Source organism: Venturia canescens, chromosome 1, assembly GCF_019457755.1.
Source record: "Venturia canescens isolate UGA chromosome 1, ASM1945775v1, whole genome shotgun sequence".
NCBI lineage: Eukaryota > Metazoa > Arthropoda > Insecta > Hymenoptera > Ichneumonidae > Venturia > Venturia canescens.
Genome location: NC_057421.1, coordinates 21855105 through 21876662, shown reverse-complemented (window position 1 = coordinate 21876662; position 21558 = coordinate 21855105). Strand labels below are relative to the sequence as shown.

The window sequence follows — 21558 nt, the reverse complement described above, 5'->3', positions numbered from 1 at the left end:
TCAGTGAATTTTTATTATCAACTCCTTGAAAAGTAGGAACAAAAGTTTTCCACAATGAAAAAAAAACCAAAAAATCTATGCAAGTAAAGTTTCTTTAGATCGCAGTAGAAAATCTTTTGAAATAATTCAAAAAAAAAAACGAATTTTATCATGATTTTTGAACTTGCTCACTCCGTCGAAGTTTTCCACTCAAAATGCGCAACCGTACTATAAAAATCTGTGAAAGACGAGTTCTGCGATCGCAAATTCATTGAGAACATTAATTATCCCAAAAAAAACGATGAAGATAACAAAGCCTTTGGCACGTGTCGGTTTGAGCGACCGACGTTTGTAACGAATTCGAAGCAGAGTGAAGTTATTTACGAAGAAAAGTTAAACCTGCTTCTAGAGACGGTAGTTCGGTCAGAGATAGACGGAAAAGGAGAGAAGAATGCGAGTTGCGACGTGCCGGGCATGTGGGTGATGGCGTGCAGAGCAAGACTCTTTCACGGAGGTGCAAACTGGACAGCGACCTCGTCCTCTTACGTTTTATCTAGGTTTCCGCTCTCCGTTCTTCATTGCTTTACCGTTTCATTTCCATCATGTTATGCATATAGAAATACACTTTGCTCCAAGGAGCCACGTCAAATATTTACCAGAGAAGAAAACCATGAAATACTGAAATCAAAAGAATAGAACGAAAATTTTCTTTTTCAAACTTTGCAATCAATTTAACTAGAAAAAAACCAAAGTCCTGGAAGTCCATGTGTTTTATCGTATGCATAAATAACAGTAAAAAAATATCTCCTCAACTATTTTTAATATTTCAATACAAAAGATTCCTCATTCAAAATTGAAAAAAAATGTAATTTTTTTTTTCATTTCTACTATGATACACGACGTAATTACATATTTATGGACAGAGATGCTCTCTCTCTCTCTCTCTCTTAGCACAGATAACTAGCTGAAATTTACGATTGAAAAAAACTAGAAGCCGAATAAAAATATTGTCCCGCAATCGATTAAAAGCAATAAAAATGAATCTCAGCTCATGATCGAAGTTCCTTTCGAATGTGAACACCGTCCATATCCCATTTCCATCGTTCCGGAGATCCTGATGTGCGATAAAATATGAGTATGCATAACTGTACATTGAAATGAGAGTCAAGAGGAAGATGAGCGTATAGATCTGTAAACTTTCAACGTGAATTCCAGTTATTCCTGGTTGGTGTATCGGTCGTGGTATTGTGTCGAGCCCGGACGAGTTGCCGCTCCGTACGTAGGTATAGACGTTCGATGAGGTTGTCGCGCCTGATGGAATGCAACAAGCGATACAGTCTCGTACGCTGGGTTACGTGTTACACAGGAGTGAGTCTATAAAACGAGGCAGCCCGACACGTCTCGGTTTCGTTGGTGAGTCTCGTGCGACCGAGACTGACGCTGTGTTCTTCCTGTCAAACTTTATTACGGGTAAAAAAAATTAAGAGAAACACGATTAACGAATTATTTGAACGATATTAAACCATACCAATGAATTGCTGGGGCTGCACTTGGTTCAGTCTCGCTCTGACATTGACAGAGTTTCAAGTCTCCACGTGTTCTCCAACCCTCGAATCTCCTGCGACAGTGAAAAGTGAGTGGTTTTTTATTCCATTTATTATTCCGGAGCTTCGACACTTTTCTATAACGAGAGTGAGTGTTTTAGTCTCGGATTTCTGTGAAACTAACTCGAAAAAGTCTGGAAACTTGATTTTCTCTCGACAGAAGACAATGACGTACGAACCTTTTGGGACTTCTCCTCGGAAGGTAGCCCAAAAAGTACCTTAACGCTCGATCAAACTTTCTTACCGGAAACAGCGACGAGAGAGCCACGTGCGCAACGAGGATGCGGCATGAGCACGAACAGCGTTACCAGAGTCGTGGGCGGCAGACCTGCCAGCTCGTCCGATTGGCCATGGATGGTTGCCCTTCTTCGACAGGACGCTAAACACTATTGCGGTGGTGTTTTAATAACCGATCGACACGTACTCACCGCTGCTCATTGTGTCCACAAGTAAGTGAAAAATGCGTCGATTGCAATCGGAAATGTGAACGCGAAACACGATTCACGTGCTCCGTTCTGCCATCGAGTCACAAGAAAAGGCTCGATGGGAATGGCACAATTCACAAAAGTTAAGTGAACCATCTGAACTGAAATCTTGGCGAACTTGAAACATCGCAGAGCCACAAATGTGGCGACGACACACTAATTCGAAATTCTAGTTACGCGAAACTGTGATACTGTTTAGCATCGGATAGCATCAAAATAATAAATTTTTAACGAAAATAAAACTAGGAGCAGAAGTTATGAAGAAAAATGAAACCTCGAGAATCTAACCTAACCTCGATTCAAAACTGCTGTGCCTAACCGCGTGTTTCCTCGCGCATCTGCGATATCTTAGTGTACCGTTTTATAGTTGCAACATTTTTGGTACTTAGTTGAACGCGAATTTCTTCATTGCGGCTTTCAATCTCTTCGGAATTCCTGCCCAATCGTGCGATGCCTCACAAACATTTTTCGAAGCTAATTTGTTCTAAAACTGATTCGATGAAATCAGTTATTTTGGGATCACCTCAATTATATGTGGTCAAGAAAAAAAAAGGATTTTTCATCACGAGATTATAGAGTTCGATCCACACGAATCGGTCACTGTTACAGCATTACATCGAAAGTGAAAAGGAAAACAGGATAGTAATTACTCGTTGGCTAGTTCACGTTTTTCACTACAAGATTACTTCGGTAGAAGATACGTTTGTTTCGTCGAGCACCGGATGATCTCTCCGCTCAAGCCTTTGACCCGAGTGAATCGTCTCTCCCTGAGAAACGAGCATTTGCATTGCTTAGCTTGTTTCACGTGACTCTACAGAAACGACTACCGCTCGCTTTCGCCGTTTTCCTTTCGAATGGAAATCGTGCTAAAGCAACGAGACAGATAGAAAAGAAAGAGAAATAGTCGATGGCGTATTTTTACGAAGAGAAATGATTATCAAAATACTGTGGAAGATTACGATAAATTGTAATTCCTGCCAATCATCCTTCGCTCGACCGTCGTTTTTTTGACACATAAAGATGTAAAAATCGTATGATTTACAGACTGAGAACCCGTGACATCAAAGTACGTTTGGGAGAGTACGATTTTTCAAGACGCAACGAGCCTCGAACGTTGGATTTTTGGGTAACGGATATACGAATTCACGAGGGTTTCGATTCCTTGAATTACAACAATGATATCGCAATACTGAAGATCCATCGACCGACTGCTTTCAACAATTACATTTGGCCAATATGTTTGCCACCAGTTGGAATGTCGTTTGAGAACAAAAGTGGAATTATAACAGGTCAGTATTGAGGAATATTCTCATTCGGTCAGTCAAAAAAGGTTTAATGCGATGCAAAAGAAAATCGGAAGAAAAAAAGAGTGGTAAAAGTAGTGGCTCTTTCGGTATCGAACGATAAAAAGAAAGAATTTGCATGAGTCAGTGCGAAAATTCTTGAATGAAAGTGAAACGAAATTGACAATTTTTCGCATCAATTACAGAGATTAAGAAAAAATAAACTAGATTGTTCAAAGCTGAGAGTTTTGGTGGGCGATTACAAAATATAATTCGAATCGTGTCTGCGTATGAGAGTTAGAATAGGATAATCATCGGCCACAAACCCCTTGCGTTCATCCCGATTCCGTGATTGTCGTTAATACCGTGCCAGCCTGACGCAAAATCCCCGCCAATCTCGTACCGTACAGTTTGCACAATAATTGCAGCGAGCACATACGCATCACGAGTTTACGGACATCGGGCAACTAACGTAACACAAGCCAGCTTTGAATTCTGTGGTTCACGAACTGTACTTTGGTAAACCCGTGTGAACCATTATTAGAATAGTACGACCGAGGGATCTGTGGAATTTAATACCTCAGACATTCGATATATTCACCTCCAATTACACTCGTCTCCTATAATTCCTTTGTCCAATCATTTCCATCGGTCTTCCCCTTCCAATCCCTCTTTTTATCTCTCCACCAATTTCTGGGCACTTAATTATTGAAATATCAGGAACAGGGTTTATCGACTGCTTCCATCGATACGTCGTGGATTGTTTTTTTTTCTTGTGAAACTCATTGAAGTAACGTGGAAGGGATTGATCGAGATAATTTCTCGAAGTACGTACGATGTGAAATGAAAAGACGTGGCGATGGCTCGACGCCAAGCATTAGAGGAACAGCCAGTGCAGTGTCCTCGAGACGTTCTGAAATCAGATAAATTATTAATAAACACTGTTCTTCGGGTTGTTCAACATTGGGAGAGCGCATTGAAAAAATGGAGTCCACTGAGATGTTGCCATTGCTCGAGAGATTTTCATTTGGAGTCAAAGTGCTTAATCTCTTTTGTGTATTGCTTTAATAAAAGGTTGGGGAACGCAGCGTTACGGTGGTGTCGCCAGTAATGTTCTGATGGAAGTACAAGTACCTGTGTGGCCTCAAAGGCTCTGTGTTAGCAGATTCACTTACCCCATTCCAGACAGCGTCATGTGTGCTGGAGCTTACGAAGGAGGACGAGACGCTTGTCAGGTATGCTTTTACGTGAAAAGTGTGCAGGAGCTCAGAGACGTTTTCATAAAAGACTTTTTATGAGTTAATTTTTCATGGCATGCCCAACCTTCGAGTAACCGTTTGAGCTGGATCGCGGAGAATGAAAATTGAATTTATTAAATCGTTTTACGAACAGGGGTGAAAGCGCGTTGAAGCAGTTCTCTGGATTTTTTTTTCCCCCTAATTTAAAAAGTTGCCTCACCTCTCAAAGTCCGAATATGCCAAAATAATGAATTCAATCGAGCAGACTCATTTCCTCGAGGCAGGAATAGGGAAAATGGCTAAACACGTTGCAACGTCCATTTCAGGGTGATTCCGGTGGACCTTTGCTCCATCGCTTGGGAAACGGAAGATGGGTGAACATCGGTATAGTGTCGTGGGGAATACGCTGCGGAGAGCCCGGACATCCGGGTATTTACACGAGGGTGAGCACTTACCTGGACTGGATATTCGCAAACGCAATTTTTTGAACTTTCCTCCTTCGCCGGTAGCAGCACACAAAATCGAGCGATCAGAAAAATATTCAAAAACAATTAAACTTTATTTTCCGTAATATTCGTCGTTATACATCGTTAAAAGAGTTTTATGTACGTTCGACATAAATAGAACATGTTTTATATCTTCACGCTCTCACCAACCACTCGTTACTCCATTTGCATTGTGTGTGTCCGAACGTTTTTTATCCTCCTATATTTCCACTAGTTCATTCACACTTCGCCCACATTCACGCAGATAAAATTGTCTACAGCCATACAAACTACTCGTCTATTTTCTTATTTCATAATTATGAGATTAATCTCACGGAACATTCGCACACGATTCTTTGGACATACGAGAGACATGCAATTGCACTGCCCTTAGAGGAGGCCCAGCCTCGATATCTAACAGTCAATATAATACATCGATCTTTATTATTTTATATTTTCCTATCATACAGATAGATATACACACCTCCATGTATCTTTACATATGGAGATGCATATAAATATACACATATATATAAGAGTCTGTGTGTGTGTCTGTACGTGTAGAGATATTTATTATACGTTCTAATCTGTATTACTCCACTCATGTATTCATTCATATGCATATTCTATGTGAGTGATTGACAATAATAATAATGATAATAATAATAACAAGAATAACTGTTGCGTAAAATCTCTGTTGGGAAATTCATGTACAAGGTTATCGTGGATGATCGATGGAAGCTCATGAATCTTGAGGAAGTAAATATTTTGTTTGATAATATTCGAGTCGTGTATAGTAAAAGTTAAGAAAAAATTAATTGGCATGTAAGTACGATAATGATGCGTTGAAGATGGAATCGAAAGATTGAGTATGTTGGGTAAGCGTCGTTAAAAAGGGGGGTATAATACGATTAGTTTGAAAATATTTTGTCTTCGGATCTGTCATATGGAAACTAATATTTCCTTATTTTGATAAACCACCCATTGATGTTGTTTCTCTAAAGTGTAAAATATAGTGAATAAATGGTAATTTTGTTATGAAATATAGATTTTTGTGTGGTAGAATGGTAATATTATTGTATGAGAGCGATCCAACCGGAGTTCACCTCAAAAGAGGATTCGTTCCGTCTGCTGCCTGCCCTGGTGTACGCGTGAGCCAGCGTGAAAAAATGATTTTGACCATCGTGCTCACGAGATATGCGAGTCTTCTGTGTTTCTTAATTTTTAATATTTTTTCATGATTATTTTTATAATACTGTGCGAATGCATTGTTATAGCGAACCTGCATATCATCATTGTAAACTTCGATAATAATCGAATAAAACAGCAATAACGACAAAATGAGAGAGAGAGAGAGAGAGAGAAAGAAAAAAAATAAACTCATTTGTGCAATAACGATTGGGCTCGCCCTTCTTCGTGATATTGATTCCATAACAAATGTGTGGAAAAAAATCACTTTCCTCGAGTGAAAAAGCTCAAATTGTCTCTTTTTTAGCTTCCACACTGAGAAAGAAAATAATGAAATTTACTTATTCATAGAATCTAGAAGTTCTGAGACATCCTGTATGTACGCAGCTCATCCGGTAAATCGTAAATGATCTTCACGAGGTAAATAGATCGTGAAATTTTGAAAATACATATTTTCGAGAGCGGTTTATTTCTGGTGCATCGTTTCTCGGATCTTCATTATTTTAATACAGCCAATCCAGCAGACATAAAGTATAACCGAGGATGTTCCTTTATAAAGTTTTACGACCAAACTGAACTGGACCCTGGACACGATTTAAATGCACTCCGTATATGCACATATATACAGACATTTATTTTCATTCTCGCACTCTCGTTCACCCTAAAAAGTGAGCTTTTTTGATTCTACGCGAACAATAATAAAGAGCGATTTTCAATTGGTCAACGAAATCCGCTAGAGCCAGTGAGTAAAATCGGCGTATTCGGATGCCACTAATCATGCTCTGGTTCGTTATTTCTTCATCTGAAGTACCGAGAAAGGAGTCATTTGTGTATCCGTCGCGTGGGACCTGAGTTTCGAGCTAATTAATACGACCCAGTGGAATCGAAAGAACAGAAACATTCGATAAACGTTGAAAATAATTTCTTGGATCTTAAGTAATAAAATGATCTTTATTGGCAATTGATATCACTCGTATTTCATTTTGGTTACGACTGCAATACTAAATCTATCATTACGTTCCATTATCGCATAGGTCAATCAGTCTGCTACTCTGGTAAATAAGTTAACAGTATTGTAAAATCATTCGAGAAATTAGTCATCAATCCCACGCAACTGGATCGCATTAATTATCTCGAAAAAGGGAAATGCTACGCTGCGAAAAAATGACGTTGATTGTACAACTTCGTGTGGCAAATATTTAAATTGAGGAAGGATTTTGATTAGAAATTCATGGACAGTTAAGCCCGAGGGATGGAACCGGCGGGCAGCAAAAGAGGTGCGTTTGGAGCAGTGTCCGCCCGATTCGGAACGTTATCACTTTGATGAATCTGTTGATGTATCTGATGGACCGAATTTCCGCTCACCCCGGTCTCAGGAGTTCTCTGATGCGAGGGCGAAATGCACCCCCCCGAATTATTAGCCAAAGTGTGTCCAGGAGGCGCCCCATTTCCGGTCATTAAACTACGGGGATTGCAAGCCTGACTTGAATTCTGTGACGTACACAGCTGCTGTTGTATCAAAGAAGCTTGACGTTGAGCTGACGACATTATCGGTTGCTCATCGCTCGTCACGTCCATCCGTTGGACGTTGTTATTTATCGGTTTCTCACCGACCAACCAGTACGTCGTCATTTTTCCTTTACCCTGTTGTCCAAAAACACTAGATGATAAACTTTCGACCGATGTTTCTATTGTCATTTGAACTTTTTTTAAATTAAATTCGATCTCAAAATTTTTAGTGGCGTTAAGCGTCGACGCAGAATTCTGCAAGTGGATTAATTTATCGATTGAACATGATCGAGACGATGAAGCAGCGAAATAATGGTAGTGCCAAACGGAACAAAACCAACGGGACGAGATTCGAATAGAAAATTGGAAACTGGATAGCAATAAGACAATTGGAGTAACAACAAACTTTAACCAAATGTGAATAATTTTCTGATCCAGTTAATTCGTACGGATTTGACACTATTTTCAAATTGTCCATGACATCGGTAATTGCTATATCACTGCTTGTGATTTCTACTGTCCCTCGAGCCCTTTGTAATCCCACAGTGCATGTGATATCAAAGGATATTCACTGTCCCGGAAATTGCTGTTAGCAAAACCTACCCAGCATGTTACATAGCCAGTTCAAAGTCTTCTCTTCCTCTCCATCTCTCTATCCCTTTGTTTCGTCAATCATGAGCTCTTGCTCGTGTTTGGTGTCAGTTTTTAGTTAACGAATTAGCGAGTCCCTACGTTTACGGGGGTGCGAAAGTTATGCTGCGATTCAAACTCAAATATTTTGACATTGGATGAGCCAGGGGTATAAACTTGAGGTGAAATAACTGGGAAAAATCGTGAAATTATGGACAGATAAGTTTTCCATTGTATGAACTTTCGTCTCATGCCGGCAATTATCTTTGAGCACATTGTTATGCATAAATTCGCGATATTGTCAGTAAAGAATGAGCTGAATATGAATAAAGCTTCGAATGAGTTATCAAATGTAAATTAATGTGGAAAGAATGCTGACCTTCAGTGTGACCTCGCCCCTGCATCGTAAGTCGAAAGTTCCAAAAGTATCCAGAATCTCTTTCGTAGTAGGACTGACGTGAATTTTCAAAGCTGAAATAATACGAAATTCATTAATTTTTATTGGAGAATTAAAAAATCAACCGTAAAAGACGATTTTCGACCCCAAATACCGATCTCCAGCTCGTGTGTCATAAAATACATTAAGGATCTGCACAAATTTATGATTCACGGGGAGGGCAACTCCACATGCCTCAAGGGTAGTAAATATTTTGACCCACGTTCGAAAATATGCATATCGTAAGTTTTCATTATCATTTTCATACCAAAATAACGAAATTTTTAATAATATTTAAACTACGCTCAAAATAGATAAGCAATCGTTTGAAGAACGTTCTTTCTAAAAGTTGGTGGTACGATAAAATAAATTCTCTACAAATTCGGGGTAACATTTATGGCATCCTTTACATATTTTCCTGTAAATTCCACGCGATACTTCTCGATGATGCAAACTCCCCTTCTGTTGTGTGTTATTCAACGCACGCGATAATGCGATACGTAAAGCACACATGAAAAAACTGCCTGACAAGGGATGAAACAAAACAGAGGAAAGACGCTTTGTTTTTGGCCATTTTTTGGCACCCCTCGGCCTGCTGTCCGGCTCCCCTTTTCGGTCCCTAACTTACCTACTACCCTTTGTTTATTCGCAACGGTATTGTCTGAAAAATCTGGAATTGCTTTTTACCTTCGCCGTTGCTCTCCATCCTCGATGCGGTGTTGACCGTGTCCCCGAAGAGGCAGTACCTCGGCATTTTCAGGCCAACGACGCCAGCCACGCAAGGTCCTGGAACATCGATATATCACCGTTACGTGCTAATATTTGTCTGCATAAATTACCAACTCGTACCAACTCGCGATTGAAACACCCTTGGGCACGCATCAAATTTATGTGCGATAAAAATGCAGGTTAAAACGTATTATTCTCCCCGATTCGTATTATTATTCGAGTTGGCTCGAAGAGAAAATTTTCGTTGAAAAAAAGGCTCCAACTTTGTTCCAGGAATTCAAATATTTGAAGAAACAGCAGCGTTTCAACGTCCAGTGTGTATCAAAAGGAAAAGTTTGAAAGTTCGAAGTCAAACTGCGCCGCGAAGAGCTATGCGCGTGTACCAAAAAGGCAGAATTTCATCATTGAACTCCAAATGATGACAAAATGCTGCGGAATCCAATAGTAGAATTTCGCATACCGTTTTTTCCGGTAATGGACAAAAGTTCGATTGCGATTTTCATTATTTACTTTTCTTCTGCTCGGGGAATTTTTAATTTTTACGCATCATCGTGGTCAAACCTTTTAAGCGACGCAGCAGAAGCACGACCCCGGAAATGGAAAATATTTAAACGCAGCTGCCACACTCCCAACGCTTCAGTATTTTTTTTTTTTTTTTTTTTTTTTGCGGGATTTTATTGATTGTTCATTCTGATCGTGCAAAACAGCCCGCAACGAGAGGCACCGAATATATTCAAAATTTTCAGCGCACATTAACGGAGGTCACAGTTCGGTCGATCGAGAGGTTGTAACTTTGTCTGCTGCTTCAGTGGGTCATAAAAACGGTCAAAATAATACAGCCTGAGTTTCGTCCTATTCAATCAATAAATTTAAGCTCTGACACGATATGGAGGCAGACTGTCCACGGGCTCTCCAGGGAAGTGATAGAGAGTGATTAACCAGTTTGCACTGAGAGCATAAGCTGGCAGGGGAATGCTGTACGGGACTATTTGCACCCCGGCTAGATAAACGTAACGCCTCTGGTGAATCAATCTAGGAGCAAGATCCAATCAAAAAACTAATTAACCCGCGAGTTTACGTCTGCGTAGTACGATGCTCTGCGACAAAATAAAACTCGAATTAAATTCTATATTTATTGAAAAGAAAAAAATAGAAGACGAAAGAAAAATATAAATTTGATTTTTTTGGACAATATTCTTCTGAGATAGTGGTGCAGGTCAGATAATTTTGACAAAATTCTTTCATAGTTGCTTGCCTGTTTCCACACTTGGATGGCAACATCCAAGAAGTTCGTCTTTTTCCCATCTTCATTAGCGGTTTTTATTGAATTTCACCCTCGAGGTAGTCGTGAAAATCGGGGGAAAAAAATGAAAATCTCATCACCGAGAGAATTTATTGATTTTACCGAGCAACGATTCGAAAATCTCACTAGGTCGCCGCCTCAAATCGCAATGGAAGAGAGAAAAAAGCCGAGGGGAAAGAAGATAAATGATAGGGAGAAAAAAAAGGCTTACGACGGAGAGGCTTGATAGACACTATTAATTGAAAGTTCGGTCGAGTCAATCCTCCACGGAGACAAATTGCTTCACATTTTCAGATTGTTCGATGGCAACTTGGAGAGGTGAATGTGTGTTCGGGAAAATCGAAAATTGGGCGGGGTTGATATGCCGAATATTTAATGCTCCGACGGCTCGAATCTCCGAATTTTCATAACCGGAAATCACAAATTTCGTAAAGATCATGAAAGTCTGAAATTTTTATTATAGAAAATCAGATATATCAGAAAGTTTAAATATAATAAAGGCTCGTGAAAGATTCGTCAGGTTCACGAAAGCTTTGAACTCCGAAATTTATATTCTTGATCGTTTTATTTTCTGAAAACTGGCAATTCAGACCGCTCACGATTCCGAAAAAGAACTTTCAGAACGCGTTAAAATTCGAAAGTATATCGAGTGCTAGCTGTCAATTTCAGAATTTTGAGCTTTCTGGTTACTCCAAGCTCGGAACTGTAACCCCGCCCCGTTTTTTATGCACTAAGAAAAATTCTCTATCCCAGCGATTGTTATCTCCGAAATTCCGTCGGAAGTATGATGAGGCTCGTGGCTCGTAGAAAAATGTTTTCGGTATTCGCCGTTTCTGTCTGGTCATTCGAAAAATAGAAAATTTTTCTTTCCCGAGAAAAATGAAAAAAAGGCCGAAACGAGCATAAGAAACTTACCGGAATGCATGCCAATGCGAAGCTTCAGTTGTTCGGTCGGTCTGTGACGAATGCTAAATGTCATGACAGTCTCTCTCAGCGCGAGTCCCATTCGGGCGATTTCCCTGGCGTGGTTCATACCATTTCTCATAGGTAATCCAGAAACCACCATGTAAGCGTCTCCTATCGTTTCAACCTGGTAACACAAGATCAGGGAAATCAGCGAAGCTACATTAAAGTCGAAATACAAGCAGTGTTAGCTGTCGTGATTTCTCGTTATCACAGGGAAAGCAGAAATTGGAATCGGAGAGATTCATGTAAGAGCACGTAGTCGTAAAAAGATCAACGAAATTCACGCTCGTTTTATTATCGGAGTTTTAGTATCGTGGAAATAAAATGGCGAGGGCAGAACAAATACGGTCGACACATTCTCCCGTTTTCGAATAAGGGTGAAAAAAGTTCCTTTCGTTTTTTCAATCATCTCGGCTCGTTGCAATCGTTTGTTCGTTTATTAAAATCTAAAACTATTTTTTCGGATTCGTACTCGTCTCGCTAGTTCTTACAGATTATTTATTTTTTACTAGTTTCAATGGAAATTACATTTTGAAATAATTTTGTGGTTATTTATGTGCCAAAGACCGAATATTCGTACGAAGATCGTCAGAAAAAGTGGAGCCAATGCCATTCGTCAAGTTTATTTGATTTTTATTGCGCAATCATCGTCGTTTTTACGATTTGACAAGAAGGACGAGTTACGAGGAACCACTAAACCTAAACTGGTCGGGTCAAGGACACGATTTTTCGCATATAAAAACGCGCGCCTATTCTGACCGACAACGAGAGGCTTGAATACTCGTACACAGGAGAAAAGAAAACATTTCAATGGCAAGCAAGAACGTGTACCCTCGGCCAGGAAATGTCAAAGCCAAAGCTCTTTTGTCCTAAGTCAGTAGCGTCCACGAGCTTCAGCGGTATCATAAAGAGTGTAAAAGGTTGAATTCGTGGCCATTCGAGGCTGCCATTGAATCTCCCCTACATAATTTACATTTTAAGATGTCAGACTGTGAATTCAAACGTCGGTTCGAATTGTTTGAATTCTTTTTAAATTGAGCTTAAAAAGCTTTCAACACGCGTTTCCGCTGAATTTTGTGCGTTTCAGTTAAATTGTGCCCAATCATTTGTTTTCTGCGTTCTTCGAAATTGTCTCTCTGCCTCTCTAATCTTACTTCCAGCTGGAGGCAAATTGAGGAAAATTTGTGAAAGCTAGAATCCCGTCAGGGTACCCCGGAGTGAGTGAAATTTCCATTCTGGATTTCGTCCCATCAAATATGCATCTTCTTTGAATGCAATTCGAATTTCAAATTCTCGTGGGGCTGAACTTAATAACGTAATTCAGAATGTGCAGATGAAACGTCACACGAAAACTTTTCGGATGGAAAAACAATGTTTTCAAAGCTTCTGCTATTTCAACAAAACCAAAAAAGTCAGTTGGGAAGAGGAAGCGAAGCTTTCTGCAATGCGGAGAAAATGTTTTTGCAAAAAGCACCGATGAAATCGCGTGCACGTTCTTTATCTACCACACACGGTCATTGGACCTTCTCGCAATCATTAGGGCAGAGGCGAGGATAAAGAGAGACAAATAGAATTAGAAAGACACGAACAAAGGGACGAAGAGGCAGGAAAATGGACAAAGGGCATGACAAAGTGGTATAGAAAATTAGAAAAGCGAAAAAAAATGATGAGAAAAAGTGAGGAAGTGAGAAAAGGAGAGAGCGAGAGACTAATGAGAAAAAGTGGAGGAAATTTTGAAGCACGAATCCTGCACGTGTAGAGCCCCCTCTTTTGCTTTCCCTCGCTCGTTTCGATCGATTTTCAAGCCTGCGTCAGGTACTCACGGATAGTTGACCCCATTTGAATAATAAGAAACGCCACGACGTCCATTAAAAAAACTTTTTTTTGTCAGCAAAATTATCATTATTACGGTTATCAATACAGGTACCATTGTCAGTTTTGAATTTATTGATACTCTTCTTCATTTATTTGCTATCTTCATTAATCTGCTAATTTTTATCGAAAATACTAACATATGGTCTGTCCAATTACCGAACTTTATACCGTCAATAAAAAAGGAAGAAAACACGTTTTCAAAGATATCAATGATGACGAGAAATGTGAGATAGTAATAAAACATGTAATTCGATATCCCGACGATGCGTGGGAAAAAAAAAGTTTTTTTCGGAGCGCCATTCGAATTGCGATCTTATCTGAGAGTGGAATCACAATCCTGAATGACAACAACGAGGCTCAATGGGTTTTTATTCCCAAGAGAGATATTTTCATTGAAAAATTTTACAGGTCAATCGTTATAACGGATTCGTTGAGTTTGTCAATCAGGCGAAAGATTTTCTACGTCGAGGGAACTTGAGCTCGAGAATCTTTCGATTCTTTTTTCAAAATTTGTTCGTATCGAAAAAAAAAATGTTTGTTTCCATTATCATCACTCACATGGCTAAATCTCGAAATGAATTTTCATTAACGTTTATATTACAAGCCGTGAAATATTGCGATGATGATCGGAGAACTTATTCATTTCTAGTGATAAGGAAGCGAACCGGAGGTTTTTTCTCGACGCAGATGCGTGCACATGAGAAGAGACTTCCCCTTATCTTATTGTGGAAGTTGCAGTGGACGAGGAGGAAAAATCGGAAGGGGATGATTTAGCACGAGCGCGGAGACTGGGGCGTCTCCGGGAACGAGGGTCGAAAAAAAACGGGAACACAAGCACCGGCCCGTTTTCGGCGACGGTGGCAGACTCGTCGAAGAGCTACAAATAGGTCATCGGATGCTCCGTGAAACGAGAAAACATCGAGATGCGTAGAAAAAAGTTTCTCGCTCGAATATCAAGAAAGGCGAGAAAGTCACCGGAGCATAAGACAATTAGATTTTTTCCCTTCTTTCGTCGCCCATGGGACACTCAAATAATCTCGTAAGTCCTATCAATTTATCGTGGACCGAACAAAAGAGTGGAATCGAAAAAAATAAACGACATTTGGAAAATGTCCGATATAAAGAATCTAGACGGTCAAAGTACAAGGAGACCGAGCAACGTTCCCCAAACTACTATTATCAGATGGAAATGACATTTCCATAAAAATGAAACAGAATAACTCATCGGCTGATTCGTTTGGGCTTTCGTTTAAAACGTAAAAAATCGCATGTCAAATTTCGTCGGCTATTTTGTGATATTGCATTTTTTATTCCAAGTTTTAATTCAGGTAAATGTGACGTTAAATATAACCGGACCATGAATGTGACATCTTGAAACTGGAAACACTTTTGTCTTTGATAAAAATTATTTTTGCAGGAACCTCGACCTTTTACTCGGCCATTCTCGAATGAGGTTCAGAAATGATTGAAAAATAATTTATTCCAACTCTCATTTTCACTTGAGAACATACCGAAAATAAATTGTGGCAATCAACCGAAGCTCCCCCGACACACGGATGGAAATTTAGCAATTTTTTTTTTTAAACGAGTGTAACAAAAATGTATGAAAACGTCAAACGATATCGGGATTAACGCAGTCGCCCACGAAACTTTTCACCGCTAACGTACTCGAACAGACAAACTTGGTTTTGAGAACGTTATCGTCGTATAAGGTATGTAATCAAAAGTTCATTATTGCGTAATAATTGAGGATAATAATTATAGCGTGGGGTGATAACGATCGCGTCTCGTGGTTGCCAGGGGAGCGAAAGATTCTGCTCAACCTCCAGCGAACAACACTTTTATGATATTATAACGAAGCCGGGATAAAGCTCACGACTGGCAAGCTCATCTATTGCATCTGATGTGCTCCGCCAGGTGGGACGTAAGTAAATTTATAGCTAATAGCAAAAATCACTGAGGCATTTCAACAGTTTTTCGTTTCACGTCATTAAATAACGTAATTAAAATGCAATACATATCCAATCACGAAACTTCACGATACTCGTGTCGGTACACGAGGAATCATCCTCTTTAATATTTCATATTGCTCGCGAGCTCTCAGGTTCTTCTCGATTAATCAAACGCCCGCAAAGACATTTTCTTTTGTGCTTTTGAACCATAAAGAAGAGGAAGAAAAATCGTGGGACTTTTCTCCACTATTGGACTCAAAAAGAAGCTTTCGATTTGGAGGTTTTGATCAATCCATGTCTCAGGTTACAATCAATATGGGAGGAGACAAAACTTACCTTGTACACGTCGAAATTTTCGATTATTGAGTCGAAACAGGTGTAAAGATCGTTCAGTAGATCGACCACTTGAAGAGGCGTACTTTCTGCCGACAAGCTCGTGAAACCGACGATATCACTGAAGTAGATTGTCACCTGGTCGTAGGTCTCGGCTATTACGCTCTGGCCTAATATCAACTGCGAAGCAACGGATCTGAAATTAAACAAACGTTTTTTGCTCCGTTAGATTCAACTCGGTGTATGTGAAGAATGAACTTTTCAAAAAATTTCATTTGGACTCTCCAAATTTTATGGGATCTCCAGAGAATCCTCTCGAAGCTTGAGTAAAACGGTAATTATGCTACTTTTATAATGGATTAAAGCACAAGCAGTCTTCTATCGTGCTCTCGTTAGATTGACCTTGAGATAACGGCGTTGAAAATTCGTCATGTCTCACGATATTTTTCACAAATGTGGGCACTGCTCAGGGGTAGGGTTCAACATGTCAAATAACAAAATTGTAGAACGGTTTCGAAATTTTAAAAGTTGTGATAGCAGGTTGGAGAAAAATAAGTAATTCGAAATTCTTATTTCCGATCGACTATTTAGCAGATTACGTGTTAATCTTCTTTGGATTCGTATTTACTCGAAAATGTATATTTCGATAGTTCTCATTTCGAGTGCCATTTTAACGGACCATACGAATTGCAAAAGTTCATATTTTCGAATTTAAAATGGAGAGTTGTTGTGTTATAGATAGACTAGAATACAGAATAGCAAAAAATCGAAAGTGAATTTTTCGAGCCTATAAAACTTGGATATGCAGAATAGCGATGACTCGAAAAGGCGAAAGTCAAAATAGCCATGTTTGAAATTGGAGGTCACCAGTCTGAGTGAGTGAGTGAGACGCGTGCATTTTGAGCTACGCTGCATTTCTTTATTTCGATCCGTCGACTTTCTAACGTTTCCCCATTCTGATGTTATTTTATTCGTTCTATGGGCGATTATTGATCTGTCTCCATATTATCATTCAAAGTTAATGAACTCGAGATTCTTTCGAAAATTTAGTCATTCTAACATTTAATCTCCACCTCAGTTGAGCCACGTGAGATATGCGGCACTCCTAACTACGTTTCCGGAAACCGGAAAGCTGACTTAAACCTTTGCTCAGATCGTGTTTCTTTTAGACGTTTGAGTTCTTTGACGAGGTACACGCCGCCTGAAACTTGTTTACTCTATTTTGTATTGTAACTCCATCTTTGTAGCGACACTGAGAAACGTTCGAATAAACGTTCGAAGCCTTGGACGATAAGGGGCGATGTCGCGAAAACGTTGGAAAACTGCATGGAATTTCGACAAGGTTCGCATGCCTGCAACGAATATATACTTTCATAATTTGTAGTTTTTGTTGCTTTTCGAGTCACGAGGAAGCAGGGATTCGTCCTGAACTTTGAAAATATTTTTTGTTGTTGACCTGTGCGTAATGTAGAAAATGAACCGGACCGTTTCGCTCCTCGTCGAATTTAACGAGGAAAGTCCGAAACGGAGAAGGAAAACGCGAATAATGAGGTACGGAAGATCCTGATATGAGAAAAGCAAGCAGCGAAGAAAACACAATTTAGAATGCAAGAACCAACGTGGCCCGAGGGCATTTGCTCGTGATATAGAATCCTGGCGATTGCAGCGAAACTTTCGCGAAACTACCTTTCCACTTTCGAGGTAAAGAAAGCAAATACATAGCAAGTGGATTGTGCGGTAGAGTGACACGAAGGGATCGCGTGGATGTTATTTTCTTGAATCTCATCAACGTCAACGATACGTTAACTGCGTGGCTGTTGCAAGTCCATTACGATCAACGGTCCATTCTCAGAAGGAAATGAAGTGACTGTATCACTGTATACGGATCTAACGAGTGCCAAACAAACCTGAGAGTTGAAAAGATTTTTACGTAATCGTTCGTCTTTTACTCGTACCTTCGTGCACGAAACTTCGCTTCCTTGGGGAGAGAGATTGAAAGAAGAAGAGGAAGAAAGACGTAGAAATTTTTCTACGAGAGAAAATCGAGGTCGAACGTTTCTCTCGTGCAGAAGCGATTCGTTCTTCTCATCAATAACGAAGTCATTACTTTCTTCATATTTATACGTGATAATCTCTCAATATTGACATTGAATTTGATCGTATTTTTTAAATCATTTTCACACAAGTACGGAAAAATAAGATTTTCAAAGGGAACGGAATTTTCGTTACTGGCTTCTGGCAAAATTTTCACTCCCCATTCATAATCCTCCCTCCACGCGAATTTGCCTCGAAGCGAACGCGCGCAAGGATTGCTCAAGAACCGACTATGAATACCGCTCTAAAAATCGCGAAACCTCGCGAAGAGCATAAAACGGCTATTTGCGTTGCCATTTTCTGAGTGAGCAAGAGTTCAAACGGCGGAAATGAATTTCCAAATGGATCCTCTGGTCAAGCTGTTACAAACCACGAAATAACAAACTTCGGGGAACCGAATCGATTCGATTCAAGATTAAGAAATCTAGTTGAAAGTGAATTTCATTATTTTTTAAATTTAATTACTTTGACGAATTTCCGAAAAAAAGTGTTCGAACCTGCACATATTAATTTGAAAAAATTTGGCAAATTATTCAAGTAAAATGAAGAAAGGCTCGCGCATTCGGCGGGAGAAAGTGAGTATTGTGTGCTTAGAACGACGAGTAATGGGTGCAAAAAGTAAACTTACTTGGGCAAAAGCTGATACAGCAACTCCTCACACTTGCGCTTCTCTTCGAGATAATCAGCTGTTCGTTCGGCCACAAGAGTTTCCAAATTGTTCGCATATTGCTCCATTCGCGACAGTAAATTATCGAGGATATTGCTGCTTTCGTAATCTCTGAAATCAAAATTTCATTCGAACCAGATTAGTTGGAAAATTTGCAGAAAATGTAACACGTCAAATCTGTGAATTATTCAAGGTATCCTCACATTTTTGGGACTCTTTGCTTTCGATATAAACCATTCATACATATGTCAGTGTCATGAAATTCCCGACTAAGAGTCACAACTCTACAACAAATTCGTGGAAAGTTCGATCCACTGACTCAACGGATCGAACGTTCATTTACTTCACAGCATATTTAACCGTGAAAGAACACCGATAAATCTGATTCTGCGACACCGCATCAGCTCATGAAATTGAATTCCACGTTGTCCGTTTTCACGCAATTGATTCGTTTCAACCGTAATTTCAATCGTAATGGTTGAAAACGTGCCGTTATGGAAATCGGTCAAAAGATAAAACGATAAACCCAACATTTCTAATTTTTTATTCCTGCTAGAAGGGATGCTCTATCCAAGATCTCTTTTGAATAAGACACAATTATCCAAAACGTGACAACTCCCTTCCCTACTGCTGAAAATGGACAGAGCAGTTATCTTCAATCGCTGGAAATGTAATTCCCGTTGAAGAAAAGTTAATTCACATTGCCTTGACGTTCTTCGTAAAAAAAATGTATAGAAAAATAAATCGGCTTATCGGCGGACAAAGAGAAAGCGGGATTGATGCAAGCTCCTTTTTTCATCGTCTAAAAATATTCGTCTCAATTTTGGGGAGATCCAGTATTCGTATGAGTTTTTCCAGGCAATATTTGCACGAAGAAAGAGCAGAGCAAAATAGTTTGTTGTGCGATTCCGAGTACTTGGTTCATAATCAGATTTTATTCCATTTGAAAGAAAATCGAAAACAAATAAACAAAGATTAATGCAGGCTTTAATGAAAATTGGAACGAGACAAAAGACTCGTGATGCTTTCACACTCGTTCTCCTGTTTAAGTCCACGCGACAACTTCGAGCGTGACGTAATTCCGAGCTCTCTACGTACTTGCTATACACGTGAAATATTTTAAAACAGAAAAAACAAGCAGAAAGGAATTTATGATCAGAGAATCGGGCGGCCATGCTCAAAGGCAATTTCAGTAGGAGATTTTTTTCCGTCGTATCGACCGAGCGTTATGAATAAAAAGGAGGCTCGAGAGTTTTAATGTACTCCTTTTGAACAAAGGCCGCGCACATAAGAATTTCAAAGTCACGATGATATCTCGAAGTGTACCCTGCTCGCAAAGCTCTGTTAAAGCAGGAGAGCGATGAAGGATGAAAAGCTCTGTAAAGTACTTGGCCAAAGCTCGATCCAGTTTCCTTGACTACAGGTAGATATAATGTGCTTACGTAAAGCGAGTAACGCCGGGGCTTGACATTAAGAATATACAACGAAAGCTTTGAAGGAGCGAGACGAGAAAGCGGAATATAAGCACAAACATTGTGCAGGTATTTGGCTCCGCGAACCAAAGCAGCTACTCTACAGCAGTGATCTTCACAGTAGATAGATCAGCAATTTGAGATAATTACAGCATCCAAAGAATTCGACTCAGGATAATTCAATCAAATAATTTATCGAAAAAATCCAATCTCAATAACCACTTGAAAGTCTGCAAAAAAGACTTTTTCCGTATAAATTCGTCGACTTTTCGAGTCGTTCTCTCGAGCTTTTTAGAACATTTTGTATTTATTTATTCATCACTCAATTGGGGCTCGAAGTCGTAAAAACTCGTCAACCTGCTCTTCAAGAACTGCTCCAACTCACATTCACGTAAAGTGAATGTATTGAATTGCTTTACAATCCTCACGTACATGGCTCGATGAAGAGGCGAGTATAATTCGAAGCGCCCAGTAACTACACGAGACCCTTCGGAGTATCGGTCTCGCCTGCAGCGTTCGGTGCATTTTAACGCGATTTGAAAACTGGGATAATTCAATGTGTCCGGAAGGACGCGTCACGCCTGGAAAGTTCAGCTCTGTTTTAGGGTATCTGATAGTGAAATCTTATTTTTAGTACTATTACTCAAAACGTATAGCATCGTAGTCGAATAACGCTGGGGATATAACCACCCTTGTAATGGGAATTATTGAACGGGGTGAATAAACTGAAGGGCGATAAAATCTCTTGCGAATGAAGCATATACGAGCAGATCCATTTGTTTTTGAATATTCAACGAAGTGAGCAGTCGATTCGAGAATAAGAATAAAGCTGAATTATTAATCAAATTACTGTGACATTTGTCGACGATTCGTCTCATTCTCATTCCAGTCATGACTTATTCGTTAAAATTCAATGGAAAAATTATTATTTCGAATTATTATTCTCTAATTTTAAGGAGGGTGGATCATGAAATCAAAATAATCAGAATTCGATCAAATTTGGTGATAACATATTCTTTGGCATCAAGTGTACAAACACAATTTTTTTCAAATTTTTTTACCACGTGGTTATCGAATAATTGAGCGTTAAATCGAAGTTCTTATGCACGAGATGTAAAAAAATTTCTATTGTCTTATGTATTTTTAAAGAATACATTTATCAAATTCTATTAAATTCTTATAATTTTGAAATTCTCAATATTTTTAACATGGTCACGGACTGTGATTTTTATTTTAGTGAAGAGAATATTAAATTTGTTGAAAGATAGAAGAACACGCAAAGATTCGATGAATAGTGCTTGTCTCGATCAAAGTAGAAACGTTATTGCAG

The 21558-nt window shown here is 39.4% G+C and overlaps 2 protein-coding genes and 1 long non-coding RNA gene across 8 annotated transcripts in view; 1 reads left to right on the top strand and 2 right to left on the bottom strand.

Annotated features, from left to right (window-relative positions):
* Nucleotides 1-1334: 1334 nt before the first annotated feature.
* LOC122417359 (uncharacterized) lies at nucleotides 1335-2715 on the bottom strand. The gene is made up of 3 exons (XR_006262276.1): nucleotides 1828-2715; nucleotides 1508-1597; nucleotides 1335-1438 (listed from the first exon to the last, which is right to left on the bottom strand). It is a non-coding gene; the product is annotated as an uncharacterized lncRNA (long non-coding RNA).
* LOC122417338 (proclotting enzyme-like) lies at nucleotides 1376-5244 on the top strand. Of its 2 annotated transcripts, none has more exons than XM_043430785.1 (5): nucleotides 1376-1612; nucleotides 1837-2032; nucleotides 3113-3357; nucleotides 4426-4586; nucleotides 4916-5244. In XM_043430785.1, the coding sequence occupies exons 1-5, from the start codon at nucleotides 1510-1512 to the stop codon at nucleotides 5075-5077; spliced, it is 867 nt and encodes a 288-aa protein (XP_043286720.1). In that variant the 5' UTR covers nucleotides 1376-1509; the 3' UTR covers nucleotides 5078-5244. The 2 variants fall into 2 exon arrangements, with proteins under 2 accessions (XP_043286720.1, XP_043286712.1); XM_043430777.1 differs by having other exon boundaries at nucleotides 1744-2032.
* LOC122417289 (atrial natriuretic peptide receptor 1-like) overlaps nucleotides 5128-21558 on the bottom strand; it is a 116203-nt gene continuing 99772 nt past the window's right edge. For all 5 annotated transcript variants that reach the window (XM_043430684.1, XM_043430721.1, XM_043430692.1 and 2 more), the window contains 6 exons: nucleotides 18718-18867; nucleotides 15999-16191; nucleotides 11785-11959; nucleotides 9525-9623; nucleotides 8781-8872; nucleotides 5128-7906 (listed from right to left, as the gene is read on the bottom strand). In XM_043430684.1, the coding sequence (XP_043286619.1) occupies nucleotides 7502-7906; nucleotides 8781-8872; nucleotides 9525-9623; nucleotides 11785-11959; nucleotides 15999-16191; nucleotides 18718-18867 (1114 nt within the window). In that variant the 3' untranslated portion in view covers nucleotides 5128-7501. The remainder of the gene's footprint in view (nucleotides 7907-8780; nucleotides 8873-9524; nucleotides 9624-11784; nucleotides 11960-15998; nucleotides 16192-18717; nucleotides 18868-21558) is intronic.

Coding starts and splice junctions, on each gene's coding strand:
- LOC122417338 (XM_043430777.1), top strand. CDS start 1,510: ATGAATTGCTGGGGCTGCACTTGGTTCAGTCTCGCTCTGACATTGACA. Junction 2,033..3,112: donor GCTGCTCATTGTGTCCACAA/GTAAGTGAAAAA, acceptor TATGATTTACAG/ACTGAGAACCCGTGACATCA. Junction 3,358..4,425: donor CAAAAGTGGAATTATAACAG/GTCAGTATTGAG, acceptor CTTTAATAAAAG/GTTGGGGAACGCAGCGTTAC.